Here is a 21361-nt window from a genome sequence, read left to right on the forward strand (position 1 = left end):
GATAAGTACAAAGGAAACTGACCTACTGACCTACTGCATCTAGCCCCACAGACCAAACCTCTGAATGAGAGCCAGCTGAACCCTATGCTCCAAGCACATTGATGACGAGTGAGCAGTAAGAATTGCACACTGCTCTGCTTAAGTAAGGTTGGGCACGAAATGCCATCAGCCCAGAGCAGGTTCAGCTACCTGGAATCGGGGACAGGCGTGGCACAAGGTTGTTGGCCCTTGCATTCCCCCAATGGATTTCAGGCGTTTGAATGTTCTCGTTTACAATTCCCTGCATAGGTACAACTACGGGGAGACACAAAATGGTATTTCAAGCAACCTGTAACTCAGTGTTGCTCATTAGTCATCTTGTAATTCCTTGTTAATGTGTTTTTTTTCCCCATGGTTTGCAAACTTATTCGTCGATTAAAACAATGCAAAGCTACGATCCTTGTCACGGCACTCCCAATCTGACTCAGGGATTATCTGTAAGGCGAGTTTAACCACTTACCTACAGAACAGGCCAAAAACGTTGTGTGCCTGTGTCTATATACATGTATACAACCTGTTCCAGTGAATCCCACACAGAAATGACACAATGCTAATGCATAATGCTAAGTGCCAAATACTGTTTATGCACATCCATCCGCTAAATCCTAAAGTATGTATAATGTAAATAACATGAAGAAACTGCCTTTAATAATTTCTTAATCCACTGTATGTAGCATTGCATCACAGCATTCAAGGATAGCTTGCCTTGCTCTACAAGTGCATCCTGTTGTAACATTAAAAAAAAAACAAGTTAATTACAGTATTATGTTGGAATGTAGCTAAATACAATATACATCTTTATGGATTCTCATTTTTCTTCTAAAAACTTCATTGGACCTCTCAGGAATCTTACAGTCACGTGTCAGGACATCATTTATTCAAAAATCATTTAAATCTAACCTCAGGCGTAAAACAAACACAAGATATTCCACCAAAATCATTATTTAACAAAAATGAAGCCAAAATGGAGAAGCCATGCGTGGAAAAACTAAGTACACCCCATGAAACAATAGCATGAGGAACCACCTTTAGCAGCAATACCTTGAAGTAATCGTTTTCGGTATGACGTTATCAGTCTCTCACATCATTGTGGAGGAATTTCAGCTGGCTCTTCTTTACAATGTTGCTTCAGTTCATTGAGGTTTGAGGACATTTGTTTATGCACAGCTATTTTAATGTCCCACCACAGCATTTCAATCAGGTTGAGGTCTGGACTTTGAACTGGCCATTGCAGCACCTCTTTTCAGCCAATTTCAGCCAAGCCTTAGGTGTCAGATGGCCTCACATTTGACTTTACAGTACTTCAGTATAGAGGAGTTCATGGTCAAGTCAGTAACTGTAAGGTGCCCAGGTCCTGTGGCTGCGAAACAAGCCCAAATCATCACCCCTCCACCACAGTGTTTGACTGTTGGTATGGGGCGATTGTGCCGATATGCTGCGTTTGGTTTTTGCCAAATGTGACATTGTGCATTATTTCACACTTGCCCTTTGGTCTTGTCTCTCCAAAGGACATCGTTCCAGAACTCTTGTAGCTTATGGAAATTCACAAACCCAAGCCATGCTGCCATGTTTCGTGAGAGAGAAGATGCATTCTTCTGACAGCCCTTCCACACAAGCCACTCTCTAACTGTACTGTCATCAACTGTAACATGCCGACGGAGGCCTGTAGAGTCTGAGATGTAGCTCTTTGGGTATTTTTTTTGCAATTTCTCTGAGCATTGCACGGTCTAACCTAGAGGTGATTTTGCTGGGACGTCCACTCTTGGGAAGATTAAAAAAATTCTTGAATGTCTTCCACTTGTGACATTCTCACTGTAGAATGATGGACTTAAGGCCATTTCCAAAGAATTAGAACTGAAATATAACCAAGATTGATGGGCAGCAGCAATTGCTTCTCTAAGATCATGGTTCATGCCTTTCCTCCTTGGCATTGTGTTCACACACACCACAAATCTTCTGCTTTTATAGAGGTGGTCTAACATGCTAATGACCAAATAATCAAGTGCATTTGATTAACAGCACTTGACTGCTACTTATCCTCTTAATTCCTATGTAAGCAGTACAGGTGTACTTGATTTTTCACACGCTGCTTCTGAAGTTTGTCTTAGATTTTGTTAAATAAATAACGACAGTGACACACGTCATGTGTTGTTCATCTGAGGTCGCATTTACATAATTATAAAACATGCCAAGGACCAGATGTCCTGATACGTAAAACCACAGAACTGAAAGTGTACTCTCCTTTTCTTAATCTCAATATTTTGCTTGTAGCAAGTTTGCCCTTTCCGTTTCTCCCTTTGTAAAAAGTTTCCTAAAACTCCTGAGATCGCAGTATGTGGAGAGAGCTTTTATAAACTCTCTCCCCATGGAACTGTTGCTGTTCTTGTTGTTTCAGCCAAAAAAAAAAATATATATTATATATATATATATATATATATATATATATATATATATATATATATATATATATATGCTGCCTGCTAATCTGTACTCACAAAGTGTTAGGAATGTCCTCTGTTTGTTTTGGAGAGAAACATACCATCTTGTTCACCTCATGCTCCTTTAATCATACCCCAGCAGACACATTATGTGTAATCGGACAGAAATATTTATTTACTCGTGACAATGAAGATCTAAAGACATGCTGAATGACGACTTCCCATCGCTACGGTCTCCCTGGAATAACCCTCAACTGCTTTGTCTCGGTAACAGGGAGGACAGGACCAGGGAACATTGGCTAATCAAACAAAAATACGAATCTCCAGCAGTCTGTAATGCAGCTGCCTTATATGGCATAATGTTTGGGGAAGTAAAACAATCCATTAAGTTTTTCCACTAAACACTAGAGCCAGTTGCCACAGCAGAGAGGTCGCGCTACGTGTGATAACGTGCAAACTACATGAGTCAAAGAGCTGTCCTGTGGCAATTCACACTAAGGGGGAGACTTAACAGCATTAAAGAAAGTATATCTTTAAAATTATGAATGGAGCAAAATGTCAGTGAATATCCATTTAAAATAACCAAATAATAAGTGGGATTATTGCTAAGCCATTATTGCTAAGATTAGTCAGACCTTTTTAAAAGTGGCCTATTGTTTTCAACTTAAAAGTGATTAGTACTTGGCTACCATTTTTATTATTATTATTTAAAATTAAACATAAGCAAAGGAGCTATGCAGTGGAGTTACAGCAGAAGCGAGCGAAGCCTTTGCCTTCCTTTGTTGCTAGGTTACGAAACACAAAGGGTTCTATCAGAAACTGTGCCTGTGTGACTCAGCGGCCGATCTCCACCCCTAGATGTCATCTTGCCTCTGTGCTGTTCCAATCCGACGCTACCTTCATCGCAGTCGTGTATCGTGGCATTTCTAAACAGCTGCAACTTTTCCCCAGCGGGAAGCTAAAAGTAAAAGCTGCTATCTGCATAGAAAATGGATTTTAAATAACAGCAAGTGAATGAGGATGGATGCGTTTCGGCAGTTTAATCACTGGGGCTTGGAAACCCGGAGTACGTCATTGTTTGATTGAGACCATACGTCTCATTTCCACTTTACAGGGGAAAAAAATTAAACCCAGGAATAACATGGGAAAAACTTGTCTTGAGTTGGCTTGAGGCGGGGCCTGCTTAAAACTCCGCACAGAATTTGGCTGCAGCTATAAATAGTAAACAGATTTCATCCAATCTAGTCAAACATCAGTGCTGTGCAACCAGTTTAAAAAAGGGAGAAAAAAAAACACACACACACACACACACACAGCAATGCTGAATCAACTAGGCACTTTGTGAATGATCATTTTTGCCAAGATGCAACGTTTGGCTCATAGTGAATACTATATGGTCAATATATACACTAGATCACACAGCAACTAAATCAGTACTACTTCTGTTACTGGATGAGTATATGGTGCAGGCTTCATATACAGAAGTGTCATTAGGCCTATTTTAGGTGGGCTTCAGCCCCCCCAAATAAATGTGTATTTATTGGCTTAAGTCATGAATAGTTTGCCACTAGCCCCCCCAGTATAGACTAAGCTCCCCCATCCATTTTTTCTACGATGACCCTGTTCACAGAAGAAGCATGATCCTTCAAGTACCAACATTCCTGGGACCTTATTTAATATGGGCCAAAAATGTAATCGCTTCATATTTATTTTTCTGTAACGGGTACCGCACTGGCATCTTGCCAGCGCGCCCCCTGCCTTGTGCCCCCCGCTTCCCTGGATAAATGGTATGCTCGGCCTGACCCTGTTCTGTAGAGTTCCCCCAATTCCTGTCCTGGAGGGCCAGTCTGTGACACAGTCTGCAGAATTGCCTGCTCAGACACCTACTAAACCTGGCGATTAGCTGGTGAGCCGAATAAGGCGTGTCTGAGCAGGGAATTCTGCAAACTGTGCCGCAAACTGGCCATTCAGGACTGGAACTGGGGAACCCTGCTGTGCTGAATAAGATGGAGAGGGTTGGGAATGAGAGACAAAGCAGAAAATGTAAAAATATTTTTTTCATAATACTAAACAAAAGCGCTAAAAGAAACTGAAATTCCTTCAAGTCCCATTCAATTTTAAAAGACAGTGGTGTGTTTTTTGTTGTAAAAAGCAACTAATGCTGCTTTAGACTATACTGTATGACTGCTGCCTGTACATAACTAGACATGTTCCGACGCAGCCACAGGGTGTGGGGTGTGACATGCCAGGAGCAACATAATCCAGTGATGCTTTTACGGCTCTCGAAAGAAGCTCTGCCACTCTATTGTGTTCATAATTATTTCAGACTAGAGTTACACATGTGCAAGTTTTTTTTTCCCCCTCACAATGCTACATTCTTGAGTCATTTTCTATTTTGTTCCAGTAACGACTACTCCTCTTTGGCCAGTCAGGGCTGCTGGAACAAACGGGAAGCGCAAGAGGAAAAACAGCACGACAGTTAAAGAAACTCCACCGTGAGAACAGTGATTCGCAAGCTTTCAGTCTTAAAAATGGCCTGAGTTTCCATATTTTTTCTTTCTTTTTGAGACAGCTGACAGAGAAAATTGGTAATCTTATTCATCAAATAAAGGTTGGATGAGGACAGAACTTTGTCTACACCACAGCCAATGTTCTCCCTTGCTAGGCAGCAGGGTAAGATTCCACTGTTGTGACCCATCCGTACTTGGACATCAAAATTCAACTCACCTATGACATTTGCACTCTCATCCAGCATGTGTTCTCATTGGCTTCTTCACATGTTTAGAAACATGTGCGAACATTATTGAGCCTTTGCATTTAGAGGATGGCTACGCTATGCTGGTTGCGTTTACCTTTCGCAGCCCATGTTTACATTACACTGCAAAACGTGTCATGTAATTTGTGACTGACAATGTGTTCAAGCTTCAGCAAAAGTGTGACTGAACTGATAGACCGATTCAGCCCACTGAGAATTTGGTGCAGGGAAAGGGGTTTAGTGTTTTCGCAATTCAGAAAAACTGCAGTCCTTCTTTCCCTCAAGTCTTCCACATTAGAAAGCTTGCAAGGGTAGAACACTTCAAAGATTCATACCTGTCTTTCCCAATTGTCTCGTAGTCTTTCACAATCACATCTAAAAAGGATGATGAATCTAGTGCTGAACCTTTCAAGTCAAATTCAAGGGCCTACAAAGGAAAGATTACGTGTCATTTATCAGTGTGTTTACTCACATGACTGAGTAACTAAAGACCAACGAAAATACTCCTTGAATAATTAGCTAATTTTTCAGAAGGCAATTAAACACAACATAGATAATATTGCACAACTGTGTGCTTAACCTCTGCAAAAAATATCAAGAGACTTCTTGCATTTATCTGCCTTAAATACAATAAAATATATATTTGTGTAGCCACTGTGAAAACCTGACACACACATGACGTCAGTTCAGTCAAACCTGATGGAAGGTAAATTTACCCAAATAAGCCTCAAACTGTTTTATTTTCTGCTGGTATATTAATTACACTTACTTCATTCCAAACTGGATTTACTTCACTGTTGATAGATTTGGTCTTTTTCTTCTCATCTAAAAATAAAAAGGCACTTTTGATATTGGAATATTTATGTGCTCCAGGACACTTTGTGCAGCATCAAGTATATACATTAGCATTTCGTACGGATCTGGCCTATCAAATGCAAGATTATATCATTCAGGAACTTGCAATGACTAATGATGCCATGACATTGTGCCAAGCATGTAGGTTAAGTTCCCAATTCCTGTTTCCTTACTCCACACCCAGAGCGGCACAGTGTAAACCAACCAGAGCCAACACCTAGATTCTAGACGGGATACAGTGGAAACCCAGGCAAGAACATGTACATTCCCCATTAATTATACATTTTCAAAGTATATATGCGTTAAAAAGATATTTAACGTCCAGTAATTAATACCATGCTATTGTGCATTATTGGCATATTTCACTTATAACGATTCTGCTTAACATAACCTAAAGAAATCATTTTAAGCAGTACTCGTATACTTTCTGATATATCTTGTTACATCGTTTTATTTCATGTTCCTACCCTAAATCAATATTGTTTTAAACCAGAAATCTTCGATGTGTGATAATAATTCGTATAAAACACCATTCGCCATGCAATCGCGAATGTCACGTATTCAGGAAAAAAAAGTTTGCGAATTCCCCCCATCAAATCCTGCAGATACTATTTTTAAAAGAACTAACAACTTTTTTTAAAAGAGATTAAAGTCTACAACACATTCCTCCAGTGATACTGTTACTGTCATTCGTAACCTATTTTTTCCAAAACACGCACAAAATATGTAAAAAAAAACTACCAAGTTAAAACCGAAGTTATTCATGCGACCAAAAAATAACAAGGACACATTCATCGCTAACTATTCGTTTTAATTTACCGGTTAGTCGACAAAAGTTTTACACCGAGTAGATCCTAAATATATTACGTGTATTCGGAGAGAAGATGCATTTATAAAGAAAGATTCGGTAATTCAAACCCACCTCTAAAAACAATTGTAGTTATGGGGTCCGGATTTCCAATTTTCTTTTTTGGAAGTCCTTTAGCAGACTCCACAATAACGCGTAACATTGTGGAATGGAACTTCTGAGAAGTTTTATGGTCTAACGGAGAATCTGGCAGTAAGGTTGCAGGACGTGTCCCCGCAGCCACATCATTTGCAGCCAGAGGTGGTGACTAATAAAAAAATACTGCTGTTATGTACCTCAGGAAAATGAGAGGTGGGTGGGGATTTCTGTAGGACTGGCTATTGTCCGTACCTGTACCAGTGTGCGCTTATTACGCTAGATTTTTTTTTTTTTTTTAAGATTTTCCGAGACTATGACTATGGAAAAACAACATACTTCTGATTTTTAACTTGCAGTGGAGAGTGCTAAAACCCGCATAAGCTGAATTAATATTTCGTTTTAAGTTGGGGAATGCTTCTCTTAACCAACCTGGATACCACAATCTCTACAACCTTCGTTAAATTCATTTGCAGGATTCTTACTTTGGGAAAGAAGGCTTTGAAGGCACTCTAGCCCCACCTAGCGGCATGCGCGTGAACAAGGAAACCCAGTTGTTGAACGTCATTCCTGTTTTTCCTCGGTCGCGTACACACTAACTGGACCTAAAACTAAACATCCAAAACCATGACGCCATCTATCGAAAGACAGAACCATTTCCTAAAACTGTAAACACTATTCACCTGTTTTAATGCATGATTCAGAGTCGTCGAACTTTTTTTGCGAGAAACTCTATACACAAATCCTTCCATATATCACCGGCTCCACCTCGTGTTCATTTAGAAAGCACCGTCATTCAATATCATTAACTGAATTCGTCACAGCTCGAACCCAATTAGCACACAATTGTCCAGGTAGAAACACCAAGAATCAAATTTGCTGACACACCAGTCGGATAGGGAAAAGGGACCACTGCTCAGTTCATCCAGCTATGTTGAAGCTAAGCTGGGCCTAACACTCTTGTGCTACTGAAGGGCCTGATTATCTGTATCATGTGTGTTAAATCATGGTTGCACCTAAACTCTGCAGAGTGGTACATCTCCAGGAGTAGGGCTGGGCAGCTATGACTCAGACCAGAGATGGGATGCTGTTGCGAAATAAATGTGATTTCTTTCTTTATGTAATATTATGCTATCAATTCTTTACTACTACTGAAGGCACACGTAATGAATAACAAATGAAATACTGATCTCATGTTAGTTAATCACTAATGAATTGTGGTGTGATGTCGATCCTGTCTCAGTTACTAGTACTACTAAGTTACTACTATGTACTTGTGCTACCATAAAATCTTGCTGGTCAATTGGAGACCACTGTCATTCAAACCAGCATAAATGTGTAAATATGGGAAAGAGCCATGCCACGTGTGTGAAAGCACACAAACGGGTTAATGGAAGACTAATGAATCAGAGCTAAACCCCTACTGACAGGCCACAGGTAAGCTCACCTGTTCAGTCAGAGGAAGACAAAGAAGAGGATGATGAAAAAAAAGGGGAAGGAGATAAAGACGTTTAATTTCTGATGAAATCAGAGGTACTTTCGGGGACCATGTTATCAGCCATGGGTTGACGACGAAGGAACCTGGAGAAAGTAGCTATCTAATCAGATCGTGTCACCAGTTACAGAACAGCTGACCTTAACCCAGAATGGTGTCCTCCACCACTGTGCCACCCTGGGTCCATACACTGCCAATATCATCACATTTCCAGACACACTACAGAATATAGTGGAGAGAAGGCCCAGAAGAGCGGAGGTTTGTTGTCATCTGGGACAGTGCAAGTTTCTATCACGCTGCTCTGCTTCGCAACTGATCTGTGAACCACCCACAGTTTTTGTATTTACCACCATACCCTCCATTTTAAATTCTTTTTTTTTCGCATCATGATGGAGGGTACCTGCCAGCCATCCCCACGCATGCATACATCTTCTTCAGGTGATGGAGGAGGCCTGCGGGGATATTGATGTGGGAGAAATCCAGGACAGGATAAGGCACTCCAAGCTGTCTTTTAGCCTAAGAGAACACTGACGAGGAGCTGTGACCTGATCCAAAGGGGAGGGGGGACGCAACCTCAGTTCCACCCCCTCCTCCCACAGTTGATTTTTTTGGTGGTATCTTTTACTAAACAGAGGCCATTTTAGTTCCATCTATTTAAAGACAGTATTGTGTATCTTCTATTCAGTTTTTGTTGAAATTCATTGCTTTGGGGAAAAAAAGCAAGTTTTTGTTTTGCTGTTCTGTTTGTGTGTTCATAAATATTTCAGTAAGCAGCACCTGAGGAGTATTACAACAACATTTTTTCACAACACGTTCTGCAAAGTAACACCGAAAAGTCACTAATAAAGGCAGTGGTGTTTTCAAATTGAACATATCAGTGTGTTGTTAGCTCTTCCAAACGTATATACATATGGTGTATGTGTGTATAATTTTGATACAAAAATACCATACACAGTTTTGATTGCAGGAGTTGTTAGATTTTCTTGGTCTTTTTGAAGTGTTGGTGGGATCTGCGCGTAGGGATTTGAGAAAATTAGACTAGTTTTTAAGAAAAACGTGTAAACAATTGTAAAAAAAATAAACTGTGAACAGCTTAACATGAATATTCCAGACGCCATGTAGCTCCTGAAGCAGCACACGCGATTCTTATACACAGAGCTATGGAATCCTTTCATCATAATCATCGTTAAAAAAAATTATAATAAAAAATATGACATAGAAGATCGTATCGCGTTGACTTCGGTCTGCACGTTGCATGTGGAGGTTGTACACGCCCGAGGTTCACCAATCAGAGCGCCCCCCACGCAGACGTATGCGGAAATGACGCAGACGCGCTGTATTCAAACTTCTGTCTTCTGTGTGGGTATAGGGGTGTTGAATATACGTAGTGCTAGCCTTAGCCTTAATGCTATTCTGTGATTTCTTTTAAAACACAGTGTGCTGGTAAGTGTCCCCATTTTTATGTGCTGTGCTATTTGGCTATTTAATTAAGTTATTATGGTTAAATTCCTGTGACATGGGCTAAGTTGTTCTCTGGTTAACGAGTTGAATTGGTTTTTCCGGAAGGGGCGACTGCATGTTTGTCTCGCTGAATAGTTAGTCAATTAGCTTTGTAGCTGTTTTAATAAAATATACAATGTTTACGAACAAAACGTTAAATACACAACCTGGGTTTATCAAAAGTTGTCGTTGGTTGTCAAAAACTAAACTGGCTTGGCAGATGGGGAGTGTCAGAAAGTGTGCGGGTTTCGTTTTCGCTTCGTTCCATTTCGGAAGTAATATTTATAATTTCCACCAGTTCCCTTAATTTCTTTATTATTATTATTATTATTATTATTATTATTATTTATTTGTTCTTAGTTGAATTCAACGTGTTAGTCGAAGACTTCATTTTTTAGTTTAGTTTAAGTCCGACGTACTGTACAACATATTCCCGTTACGAGTTAAACGTTCAGCATCCTTTTATTTCCTGATGCACAGGTAGCTAGAGAACCAGATGGCTCAGAATTAAAGTAGATACATATTTTTTGCATTTTTCCCTATTGACGACAGATGTATTTTTGCAGGGATCACTCCAAACATGGCATCTAAACAGGCAAAGGACTCCATTGTCAGTAAGCTGGGAATGAAACTGGGTGGCTCGAAGTCCGAGATGGAACTTGATAAACTAAGGAAGGAAAATGCGCACCTGAAAAGAACCATACATGAATTTTCTAACCGAAATGGAAAGCTAACAGATTCGGAGAAGAGCAAGCTTTTAGAGGTAATGCACTTTCAGAACCAATAAGTACGCCATTCGCATCCCACTGAATATATTGTCATGATTATCGTCATATCAGTGTATTTTGTCGCATGCATGCTTTGTGGTTCAGTTATTTATCTGTATAACACTTTTTAAAACAAAAGGAGTTGATCCAGAGTACTTTTGAGTTTAGAATTAACAAATGCTGCATACATAGTAAAATATATAAATATCGTGATTAACCCCGTGAAATGTCAATAAATAACATAAAAACTTGTATACAAGAAATAAGAGTAACATAAATGAAGAAAATGTAAAACAATTAGCAACAGAAAAAATTGTTGTTAAAATTAAAGTAACTTAACAGCAGGTTTGACAAAACACTAGGTCTAGGAGAACGTCAAACTGAGCTGAAAGCAAGAGAAAAATTGTGGGTCTTTAGATTTTAAACTCATCAACAGAAGAGCAGGACTTACTGCTGGACGCGAGAATTCCAGTCAGCTACATACGTAACGTTATTTCATTAAAAAAGTGATTCAGTGGTTCATCAACACACCAAAACTGACACAAGTTGAGAAGTGAAGCTCTTTTCCCTTTACTGCTTTACTTCGTGTAACTAATTGCCTCTTTTGTTGAGATAGATGCCATATTCCATACACCAGATTACACAATACCAACCTAGAGTACATCTATAGTTGCTAGTTGTGGATGCCTCCCACCCCAAGTTCAAGTTCATATTTATCGCACTGTTGGTTCCCTCAACAATGCTAATGCAAGTTCTTTCAGTGGAGGTGCGTCTGCACTAGCTGTGGGAAGTGAACCTCAGAATAAATGAGTTTTCTGAGAAGAATAAGATAATGGGAGTATTAAAGAGGACAGTGTTTCTCATTTACAAATAGTGTCAGTGTGGGTGTGTTGATGAATCACTGAATCACTTTAATGAAAGATGGCATCGAGTGCCGACTACTGCCGTAGCTGAATGACTTTTTGGGATATTCCTTCGTTTTTGGAGCCTGTTTTCTTTTTATCGTTTTTGAAGAGGATTCTGTCACTTGAGACACTGCAGCAGCAGAATATGTCGCAGCTCCTGACCAAAGAGCAGGAGGTGGCCTCGCTGAGGCAACAGCTGGCCGCCACCGGCCGCGGAGCCGAGGCCTCCGTACGGGCTCAGCTGGACCAGAAAAGCCGGGAAGCGGAGAAGTGGGAGAAACTGTACCAAGGTCTTTCCGAGGAGACGGAAAACCTGAAGAGCAAGTGGATTGCGGTTTATGCCAGGTGTCAGCAACTCGAAAGCACGCCGGCAAACGGGAACCCAGGCTTACAGGTATCTTCAGTGTTTCTCTCATGCGGTAAACTAAGCATCTGTGACATAAGCATCATTTGTGAGGCGATACTACAACAATCTGTTATTCTTAATTTAGGTAATTGTACACTAGATGGCAGAATTTCACTTTGGGTGGGGTTAGAATTTTTTTTTTTTTTTTATTGTATTTCCATCGGGGGGCGCCATTTTGCTCTTTAATCGAACAAAATTTTTCCCAACTTTCTCTATATTAAACCGAGATTTTCAACATTTAAGGCATTGTGATTTTGTGTTATAATGAAATATTATCACTCGGCCATTTCAGCCGTACCTTATTTAATTTTAAAGTCATGTTTTGTTTCATGCACAATCATTCCAAAGTTCAGGAATATTTCTTTGCGCTGATATAATATTGGGGAACGGTGGCACAGCTGGCTTTGAATATTTTGCCTCATTTAAATTGCAGAGCTCCAGTGCTGAAGGGCAGGTAGTTTCCAGCGACGTAGCAGTTGTCCAGGAGCACCTGAAGGACGTATGTTTTTTTTTTTTTTTTTTTTTTCCAGCGCATGTTGTTTTCCTGCATAGAACAATCCGACTTTGTGAGTGTGCGTGTAAGTGAACAGCGTGCTGTTGCTTACTCTCATTGCATCATCGGGTGTTGTGTCCTGTTTTGTGGGAAGGCCCTGGAGAAGAACCAGCAGTGGCTGGTTTACGACCAGCAGCGAGAGGCCTACGTCAAGGCGGTGCTGGCTCGAGCGTTTGAGCTGGAGCAGCAGTTAAAGCAAGCCAACCATGCGCTCCAGGAGCAAAACAAAGAGGGCGATTCAGGAGGTAAAGAAAAGGCAGGGCCACATGCGGGGAATTAAGTGCACTTTGGAATTTGGCTGCAATTTATGCTCAGATCACTTTTCCCTACGTCTTAATAATTCCTATTAAAAAGCTACTAATCTAATTTTACAGCTTAATACAATACTGTATTGTTTACGCTTAGGACATACCAAAAGCACATGTCTGTGTACGTAGAATAGTTTTCCTTGAATGTTTTGTTTTCCAGAAGTACCACCTGAAGTAGCGTAATATAGAATCACTGAAAATAAACCTGTTAGCGTTTTACTTTTGTCAGTTTTTAGATACATAAGTGTTGGTGGTTGTGGGGGTGTCATCTCCCTCCATGTATTTTCCAGACATCAAGCTGGCCCAAAAGCAGGAATACTATGACAATCTTCTGCTGACGGCCAGAAAAGATCTAGAGGCCCAGAAGGAGCAGGTGGTCCAAGCACAGGGGGAGCTGGCCAACCTGAGGGCAAGGTTGGAGGACAAGGGGAAGGAGACAGCGGAGCAGCTCCGCGCAGAGCGCGCCCGTGGCCAGGAGGGCGCCGATGAGGCCCGGCGGCTTGCTGAGCAGCGAGCGGACGTGCTGAAGGCTGAGCTGGAGAACGTGCGGGCCAGACTGGAAGAGGAGAAGCAAAGATCTACGGAGCTGATCTGTCAGGTACAGTGGGGTTTGATGGGGGAGATGTTTACCTCAAGGGACTGCAAGCATTTCACCACACTATAGCAGGGCTGTTCGAAACATGGTACACGAGGGCCGAGCACTACTGATTTCCCAACCTTCCTTTACCTGTGAGCCAGATGTGAAGCCTCTTTGACCAATCAGAGTCTGTAATTATTAACCGAACTACCTGGGAGAACTGAAAAACTAGGCCTGGATTTGGAATCGAGGGTCTGATTTCAAGAGATCTACACTATGTTATCCCGCCCGAGAGCAATCCCACTTATTCCGCAGGCATCCTCATGGAGGGCTTTGTTTGGTTTTTGGGTTTAATGGCGAAGACGTCACAGCAAGGAGCTTGACCGCCTTTTCAACCTTCAAATGGGCCTCTTACAGTGTTGCTTGTGACTGTAATGTGTGTCTGGGGAAGTACTGAAGTTCTTTGTGTCGGTAGGTGAACATGCTTCAAAAATCTCTGCTCAACCAGCACGAGGAGCAGAAAAGGATCGCATTGTTGGAGCAGCAGGTAAAGAGAACTGGGAAAATCTGACATGTCTGCTGGGGGGCTGCTGGTATTTAAGGAACTGGGCTCTGCAGTTGTATAGGCAAGTCAGCTTCCAAGGGGCACTGTGGTTGGGGATCTTTTTTTTTTTTTTTTTTACATGTGTGAATCTTCACATAACGGATCCTTACCACAGCAGCTCCATATAATGTATGTTTAAAACCGGTCTATGTTTCTAGATCCAGGCTTCTACCAGGGATTTTGAAAACGAGAAACTGGACCGCCAGACTTTACAGAAACAGCTGCACAAGGTGCTGAAGGAGCTTCGCAAAGCAAGGGACCAGATAACGAGACTGGAGTCTGCGGTGAGTACCAGGCGGCGGCGGCTGTCCATACACAGCCGATGGGAGGACGTCTCTCTGAAACGGTAGCATGCTTTCTGCCCCACTCACCCCCCCCAACCCCGTTTTCCTTTCTCCAAAGCAGCAGAGGGGCTCCCACTTTCCTGACCTGGAGTTCGAGAAGCTCTCCGTGGAGGATCCGGCACAGAACCGTTCATCCCTCTCCAGGATCCCAAACCTCCTGGACGAGAGTTTCCTCGAGTGCCCCAAGTGTCATGCTGCATATCCAACCAGCCAACACCGAGAGCTGCTTGCGCACATTGACTACTGCTTCTCCTAATCTGATTGCTATGATTAGCTGACACTGTGTTTCATTATTTAATTTTTTTTGTTTTAAAGCATGTTTTGTATTGACGTTATTATGTGGCTGACTACTGTTTATTCAAGTGTTTTCCTGGAAGGTCTTCATCTTGCCCGATTTAGCACGTCAAGCGTCGCTTTGCACTGCTGTGGGGGCCTTCTGTTTTTCAGGGGGCGCATGTGCTTATTCGTGGGAAGGTGTAAGTGTTCAGATTGTTAGCACTCCTTGCTATATTTATTTAAGCAGAGCTTTCCAAGAATGACATTTTATATAAAGGTGTATCTTTTAATTTATGGGAATAATCCATATATATATAAGGCTAATTTAAGGATTGCACTCCAGTGAACTGTCCAGCCGACAGTTCAGTCCTGCTTCCTCGTGTCTTAGGAAGTGGCCTATTTGGTGTTTTGAACGATTCAAATGTTCATAACTTTGGACTTTTTTTTTAAAAGGACCGGTTTTAATGCTTATTTTCTAACCGAGGTGTTGTCATGTTCTGCCAATGATGACCTATGGTCTACCTTTAACTGACTGAAGTTCTGACTCTGCAAACCAAATCTGCATTTCAAATTAGGTTCTTCAAATAAATCCTCGTACTAGACTATTTAAAGCAAAGGATTTCTGTATCGGCTGAGGTTACGAAAGTGTTGGCTCAAAGGCGACTTTAAAATTAAGGTGACCAAGGGGGTTTGATAAGGTGACTGCTTTGGTATGTTTTACAGACACGATAGGCCTTAGAAATATCTTTAGGCTAATTCAATTAATGTTTTACTGACAGTATGCATGTGTTTTATAAGACATTGACACTTATCTTTTTTTAAAAAAAAAAAAAAAAGTTTCATGAAGAGAACTGGGATTGTTAAGAACAAATGATCAGTATTTGTGTCTTGTGTGAATTTGAATTTAGCTGTATTTTTACGATCTGCACTGTAAAAGCATAGGAGGGTGGGTTTTGGGGGTGACGGGCTTAATCATTAAAAGTGTTTTCTACGTACCTGCTGAATGTCTGCTCAGAGAGCTTTCCTTTCCTTTATCTAGCTAGTTCCAGTTGTAGTTCTCATTCTCTGCCATGAATACAGACTCTTCCCTGGTTATGATGAGAGTTATGTCCGGATAAACGTTTTGTAAGGTGAAAATGCATTTTATAGTAAAATACACATGACCTCGCCTACTTTTTAAAAATGCTTGGAACGCTTACATTAGCCTACAGTAGTACAATGATTGTCTACGAAATCATTAATGCAGAGCCTATTTTATAATAACGTGAAATCTGCGTTTTGTAATTTATTAAATCGTCATACAATATTTTAACTTTACGATGGGTAACAGACCATGGTAACTTGGGGGTCGTCTGTATTTCTCTGTCTTTGTTAAGGATTAGTGCTGTACCTGTAGTTCTGAGGGTTTCCCGTCCTAGACAGCTGGCACATCTTGTGGGAGGAATTTCTAACGTTGCTCTTGCACAGTTCAACTGATTTCACAAAGCGATTGAATGATCTAGTTTTGGCTTTTCCGTGAGGGGTGAATATCTTTTACGGTGCCCTTGAACTGCACTGTAAAATCAGAGTAACGTCCTTTTCATGCTGGTTCAGCTTTCTTGTATAAAGTGTCCATAGAGGAAACTTGGAAGAAGTATACAAACGTGTCCTCCATTCTCCATTGAGGCCATGAAGAGGAAAACCTCAGCGTTTTATATTTATTGAAGCATGGAGATGCCTGAATTTTAATAGCCGAACCATTAAAACACGGAATCGAGTGATCACAGCAAACGGTATACGGCAGATAATTCTGGAAGATGTGGCATTCTCAAGTATCAATGAATACCCATTAATTAATGAATTCCCCTTGTTTTATTGTTCCATTTTCATGCTAAACCGTCAAAATGGCTGAAGCATGAGCAAGATATATTAGCATACGCAACACATTAAGCCCTTTGTTATTGGGGAGGGCTCCTTTTATTGAAGGGGTGCTTCGGAGCGTGCCCACTGTGCTGATCATGTGTCACAGTACCCTGGAAATGAAAAATAAAAATATTGGTTTCATTCTAAATTGTCCATCCATTTTGTAATCCTGGTGGGGGTGCACAGGATTGTTTGAAAAGGTTTTTTTTTTTTTAAATCATTCCATGTCAAATTTAATATTCTTGCAATGCCTTTTAAGAGCATTTTTAACTACATTCATGGTTAATATATTTAGTATTTTATCAGTATGTAACTTCTATTGCTTTTTTGGGTAGTATGATCTGCGTAGCTGGTAATTAGGGCCTCACCGGTATGGGTGACACGTCTGTATTTTCCGAGCAAGCAGAGGTGTTGCTTCTTCTGAGTGACAATTTTCTGGTCCTCAGGTCTCAAGCCCGTGGGGTGACGAGAGAAGATAAAGGAGTAGCTGTCCAGGCAGGTTCCGTCATAATCCACCTGGCGACAGGCGTAGTGGATGGCATAGTTGTCGTAGTCCGTGTCAACGATCCAGTGGTCGTCATCTTCGGGCAGACAACAGGACAGCAGGTAGTAAACACAAACAAACCTTTGCACGATCAATACCAGAGAACCACGCACATATTGCCCTCTAAGATTAGCACCAACTGTGCAGGCAAATAATACATTACTACTTAACAAGTCTGGCATGACCAAAAAACACTTAAACAATTCGTACAGAAGTGCAAAAATTAACAATGGAAATGAAAGTGAATAATACAGAATTCTGTTCATCATTCAATATCCTCTTACATCCAGACTGAAGATAAGAAGCTGCTCCCCAGTATTTCATCTTGAACCTCGCGGGGTCTGCCGTGTCCTCGAATGTTCCAAACATGTTGGCGCAGACCTCCCAGTTGCTGAACGGACCCGGAACAAAAAGGGCATTGATATATCAAAAACGATATGTACGGTAAACAGCGATAGGAGGCAAAATAGTATATGCGAAAATATTACTTTAAGATGATGACTCTGCCCTTAGCGGTAGCGCTCATCGTATTGTCGTTTTCAACGTTGTACTCGGCTACTATATTATCTAGTAGAAAGAGCCCAGCTGGGTCCTTCTTGGCCACAGCATACCACGTTCCTGCAAACTGAAATAGCAATGAAAGACTTGCGCTTAACCCACAAAACTGCGGTGTGAATTAAAGGCCTCGGCAAACAGCGGCTTCACGCCATATTTATTCCCGTGCCTCACGCTGAGACACGGAGAAATCATTTTCCTCATTTACTCACCCTATGCCTGTCGAAGTTCTCCATTGTCTGGATTTCTCCTACCTGGCAAGCGTGCGTCCAGCAGCTTGCTAGGATACAGAGGGCTGCTAAAATCCTTAGCATGTTTGTTCTCCTGAACGCCAGGGATCTGGAAAACAAAGACAAACTTTTGAACGCAGCCTTTTAAAATGCCATCTCCTTCGCCAAGTCCTACTTTCCACTCCCATTCTTCAGAATAGTGAATCAGTTCAAAATGACTGCAATGTTCTGTGACGTGAGCAGGATAATTTTGCACTAGGATGGAGAGTACCTAAACAGAACGGACTTTGTAGAATTCCAGTGAAGAGTTGTGCATCTGACCACTGGAGTTTGACTTATATAGAGCATTGCTGTGGGACAGGGTTTCATAAGCTCTCTTGGAGCAGCGGCGTGCCCCATTTTACTGAACAAACAGTTATGTAATAGCTCAGTCGGTCCTATTTGGTGAGGTTGACCCCTGTTCCTTAAACCTCTGCTCCTTCTGCCAAGTAAACATCTGGTACCCATCAGACTTCACACTGAGCTGCTGTTTTTGTTGTTTAAATTGGGTCTCTTAACTTGTTTTGTTTGGCAAGTGCGAGGACCTGCAAATGTTGGTGACGCTTTACATTAACTGCACCTTCACAATGCCTTTATAATGCATCCATATGCTTTCATAGAACATTCATGAGCAGCATGTATGTATATTATATATTAATAACAAACATAATTGTATAATCGCATCAAGTTTGTCATTAAGGTGTATTAAAGGTGTTTAGGTATAATAGGATGTCAAGGAATACTTACATGCTGTTTATGAATGCTCCATGAATGCATTTTAAAGGTGCAAGTTAATGTAAAGCTTTACTGAAATGTTTGAATCTGGCCCTAACAAGTAACAGTTTGAGTACCAACGATACTCAACATATGAAGGCATTTTTGTTGTTTACCTTTAGGTGCAGATGTCAGTTAAATAAATATTTATTCAAAGAACAAGAAGAGTTCCTTTTACATTCTGAGTCAGTTTATTGCCTCAACCCCCCTCCCCCCACCCCCAGTGTAGTGACTCTTTGTGGCCAATGGGGGTGGGGTTTATCCTAAGGGGGCCCTAGCAAATGCATGGTTAAGTGTAGTGCAGTGTTTCTTAAACCAGTCTTTGGGGGCCCCTAGACATTGCACATTTTTTGCTCTCCCTGTTCACTGGGAGTTAGGAAGGAGCAAAAAAATTTACCATCTGGGGCTCCCCCAGGACTGTTTTGAGAAACACTACAATAGTGGTAAACATAAACTTCTGTTTATGCTACTTTCATATCATGATTTCATCACATGCTTTTAGAATCAGTCTTGATAAAAAAAAAAAAGACCAACAAGGTGGAATAGTCTGGAATAGTCAATATTTGCACATTAGTACCACATCAAACTGTAAAAATCATTGAATGAAATCTCTCCCTAAAACTCCAAAGCAACCCGTTTCATTACTAACTGTATATGCAAACATGGTTGTTAATTTTATTAAATTGCATTGGTAATAGTCATAGAGTAATAGCCATTAAGCAAGTGGAAAATAATAGGGGACTGGCAAAAGAATTTCATCTGGCCTCCCAATTGCCTGGTCTTCCACAGACACCGTTGTGGACCTGGAACAAGACACCGAGCATTTATGAGGCCTGAAAGATCAGGTGGACGAACCGCATGACCTGACGTGTCATCCTGTGCTGGACTCGGCTCCATCATCCTGCTGCCGCAGGTCCTGCCGTCAACAGGGATTTTCTGGAACATTCATCACCCTCCACATTTTATGGAGGCACTGATATATACTTACCATCAGAAATTTCGGTGGATAAACGTTTATTGAGAGGTTCTGCAGGTGAAATGTTATGTTCATTATGCATCAACATACATAGCATACATTTTTATCTCCTATTTCTTGGTTTTATTGCCTAATCATTGTTTAAATGTTATTAAAATATCCTATACAATGTAACATCTGTCCGAAGAAACAAATTATTTGCGAATATTGGAAATAGTACAATTGTGTTGCTTTTTTTATTATCTAATTACTGTTACTTCATATTCCCTATTAACCTAATACTGACAGTTGGGTCAATGAAATATAAACAAACTGCATATCCATCTGTTCAGGTTCTTTTCTATTTTTGCTTGTACACCTCAACTATTTCCACAACATAGATCCTTAAGATGTGAGCGAGTCATAGCTGCACCATGCCAAGAGATAAGGGGCAGAAGATCAAAGTGAGAAATTTTAATGAATCCAGGGCTTTAGGTAGTGTGGAGAAAGTACCACATGCTTGCTCTTGCTAGCTGCACCATTCGATTGTGTTCAGTTCCTTCTGTTATTTTCAAAAATGGCTGCTGATGCTTGCAGTGTGATAGAACTACTAGAGTCCAGCCTAATCCAGCAAATGGAAATAGATCTCCTCTCCCTTTGTCTCCTGACAGAGCAACTGGTTAATAATTGCACGTCTTATTCTGGTCCGTGGGGTGCTGAAATCACTGACTGGTTGAACAGTCCTAGAATGACACAAAAGCAATTTTTTTTCTGCCCTAAAAAGATGATAAACCCTGATTTCAATTGTTCATTGTGTATGTTTACTAAGGTCCTTCCTTAAGATTAAATATATAAAGTTAAGTGCAATTTGTCATTCAAAGACGAAGCCCTGGGTATCATCAGGAAGATCATAAGGCCTCATGTACCAGCACATTTCTAAATTATGTGGGTATATTAAACAAAGTTTGCTTACTTTCCTTAACACCTCAAGCTTTTCATTACATGTGTACACACAACAGAGGCGGACATTTTAGGTCTAGAAAGTAAAAATCCAGACCAGGATTTTGTTTCAACCAAACAGTTGAGTATAAACAGTCAAAGTCTGTTTATACTCAACTGTTTGGTTGAAACAAAATCCTGGTTTGGATTTTTACTTTCTGGACCTGAAACGTCCAACTCTGACACACAATATTGCTGGGACACAAATATTTCAAGGTATGTTTTTTTCAGTAACTGGGGATTTTCTTAAAATTTGAATATCCTTCCCATGGAAAGTCCACAAAGGAGAATCCACTGGACATTGCCTTTGATTGGATTGACCAAACTAAAATGATCACTGCTGGGATTTACAGGTTAAGAAAGCTTAGAGGTTTAATACCGTGACGTCACGTTAATTGGTTGCCTTCTGGATCCTTTTAGCCATTAAGCCACTATGTTCTGTCACTAGAGCCAGAGGTCAGAGGGAGATCCCTGGAGCACCAGAAGATGCTGCTTGGAGCTACTGGGAACCGGTGAACGCTTGTCCCCCATAAGTGCCCCGATCCCTGCCCTGGTGATGCCCGTGTGAGAGTGGGAAGTGAGACAGAGGCGAGCAAAC

General features: G+C 41.0%; 3 protein-coding genes across 7 annotated transcripts in view; 1 reads left to right on the top strand and 2 right to left on the bottom strand.

Annotated features, from left to right (window-relative positions):
• The window catches only part of myofl (myoferlin like), a 37795-nt gene extending 30578 nt beyond the window's left edge, over positions 1–7217 (bottom strand). For all 4 annotated transcript variants that reach the window (XM_048988032.1, XM_048988031.1, XM_048988030.1 and 1 more), the window contains exons 1-3: positions 7010–7217; positions 6002–6057; positions 5568–5659 (exon numbers count right to left, since the gene is read on the bottom strand). In XM_048988032.1, the coding sequence (XP_048843989.1) occupies positions 5568–5659; positions 6002–6057; positions 7010–7097 (236 nt within the window). In that variant the 5' untranslated portion in view covers positions 7098–7217. The remainder of the gene's footprint in view (positions 1–5567; positions 5660–6001; positions 6058–7009) is intronic.
• Positions 7218–9848: 2631 nt separating this feature from the next.
• Positions 9849–15769, top strand: cep55l (centrosomal protein 55 like). Of its 2 annotated transcripts, none has more exons than XM_048987956.1 (9): positions 9849–9968; positions 10592–10788; positions 11807–12091; positions 12537–12602; positions 12751–12901; positions 13255–13562; positions 14017–14088; positions 14304–14429; positions 14548–15769. In XM_048987956.1, exons 2-9 carry the CDS (start codon positions 10606–10608, stop codon positions 14743–14745), a joined length of 1389 nt encoding a protein of 462 aa, XP_048843913.1. In that variant the 5' UTR covers positions 9849–9968; positions 10592–10605; the 3' UTR covers positions 14746–15769. The 2 variants fall into 2 exon arrangements, with proteins under 2 accessions (XP_048843913.1, XP_048843915.1); XM_048987958.1 differs by having other exon boundaries at positions 14551–15769.
• Positions 15770–16597: 828 nt separating this feature from the next.
• Positions 16598–18395, bottom strand: rbp4 (retinol binding protein 4, plasma). Its single transcript, XM_048987959.1, has 6 exons — positions 18268–18395; positions 17979–18105; positions 17700–17836; positions 17496–17602; positions 17036–17248; positions 16598–16777 (listed from the first exon to the last, which is right to left on the bottom strand). Exons 1-6 carry the CDS (start codon positions 18393–18395, stop codon positions 16761–16763), a joined length of 729 nt encoding a protein of 242 aa, XP_048843916.1. The 3' UTR covers positions 16598–16760.
• Between the last annotated feature and the right edge of the window lie 2966 nt (positions 18396–21361).

The sequence above is a fragment of the Brienomyrus brachyistius genome, chromosome 20, assembly GCF_023856365.1.
Source record: "Brienomyrus brachyistius isolate T26 chromosome 20, BBRACH_0.4, whole genome shotgun sequence".
Taxonomy (NCBI): domain Eukaryota; kingdom Metazoa; phylum Chordata; class Actinopteri; order Osteoglossiformes; family Mormyridae; genus Brienomyrus; species Brienomyrus brachyistius.

Excerpts from the sequence above, each read along its gene's own strand:
- cep55l (XM_048987956.1), top strand. The coding sequence starts at position 10,606 with ATGGCATCTAAACAGGCAAAGGACTCCATTGTCAGTAAGCTGGGAATG. Across the intron at positions 12,092-12,536 it reads ACGGGAACCCAGGCTTACAG|AGCTCCAGTGCTGAAGGGCA; the intron begins GTATCTTCAGTG and ends TTTAAATTGCAG. Across the intron at positions 12,902-13,254 it reads CAAAGAGGGCGATTCAGGAG|ACATCAAGCTGGCCCAAAAG; the intron begins GTAAAGAAAAGG and ends TGTATTTTCCAG.
- rbp4 (XM_048987959.1), bottom strand. The coding sequence starts at position 18,395 with ATGGGGCACGCCGCTGCTCCAAGAGAGCTTATGAAACCCTGTCCCACA. Across the intron at positions 18,106-18,267 it reads ACAAAGTCCGTTCTGTTTAG|ATCCCTGGCGTTCAGGAGAA; the intron begins GTACTCTCCATC and ends TTTGTTTTCCAG. Across the intron at positions 17,837-17,978 it reads AGAACTTCGACAGGCATAGG|TTTGCAGGAACGTGGTATGC; the intron begins GTGAGTAAATGA and ends TTGCTATTTCAG.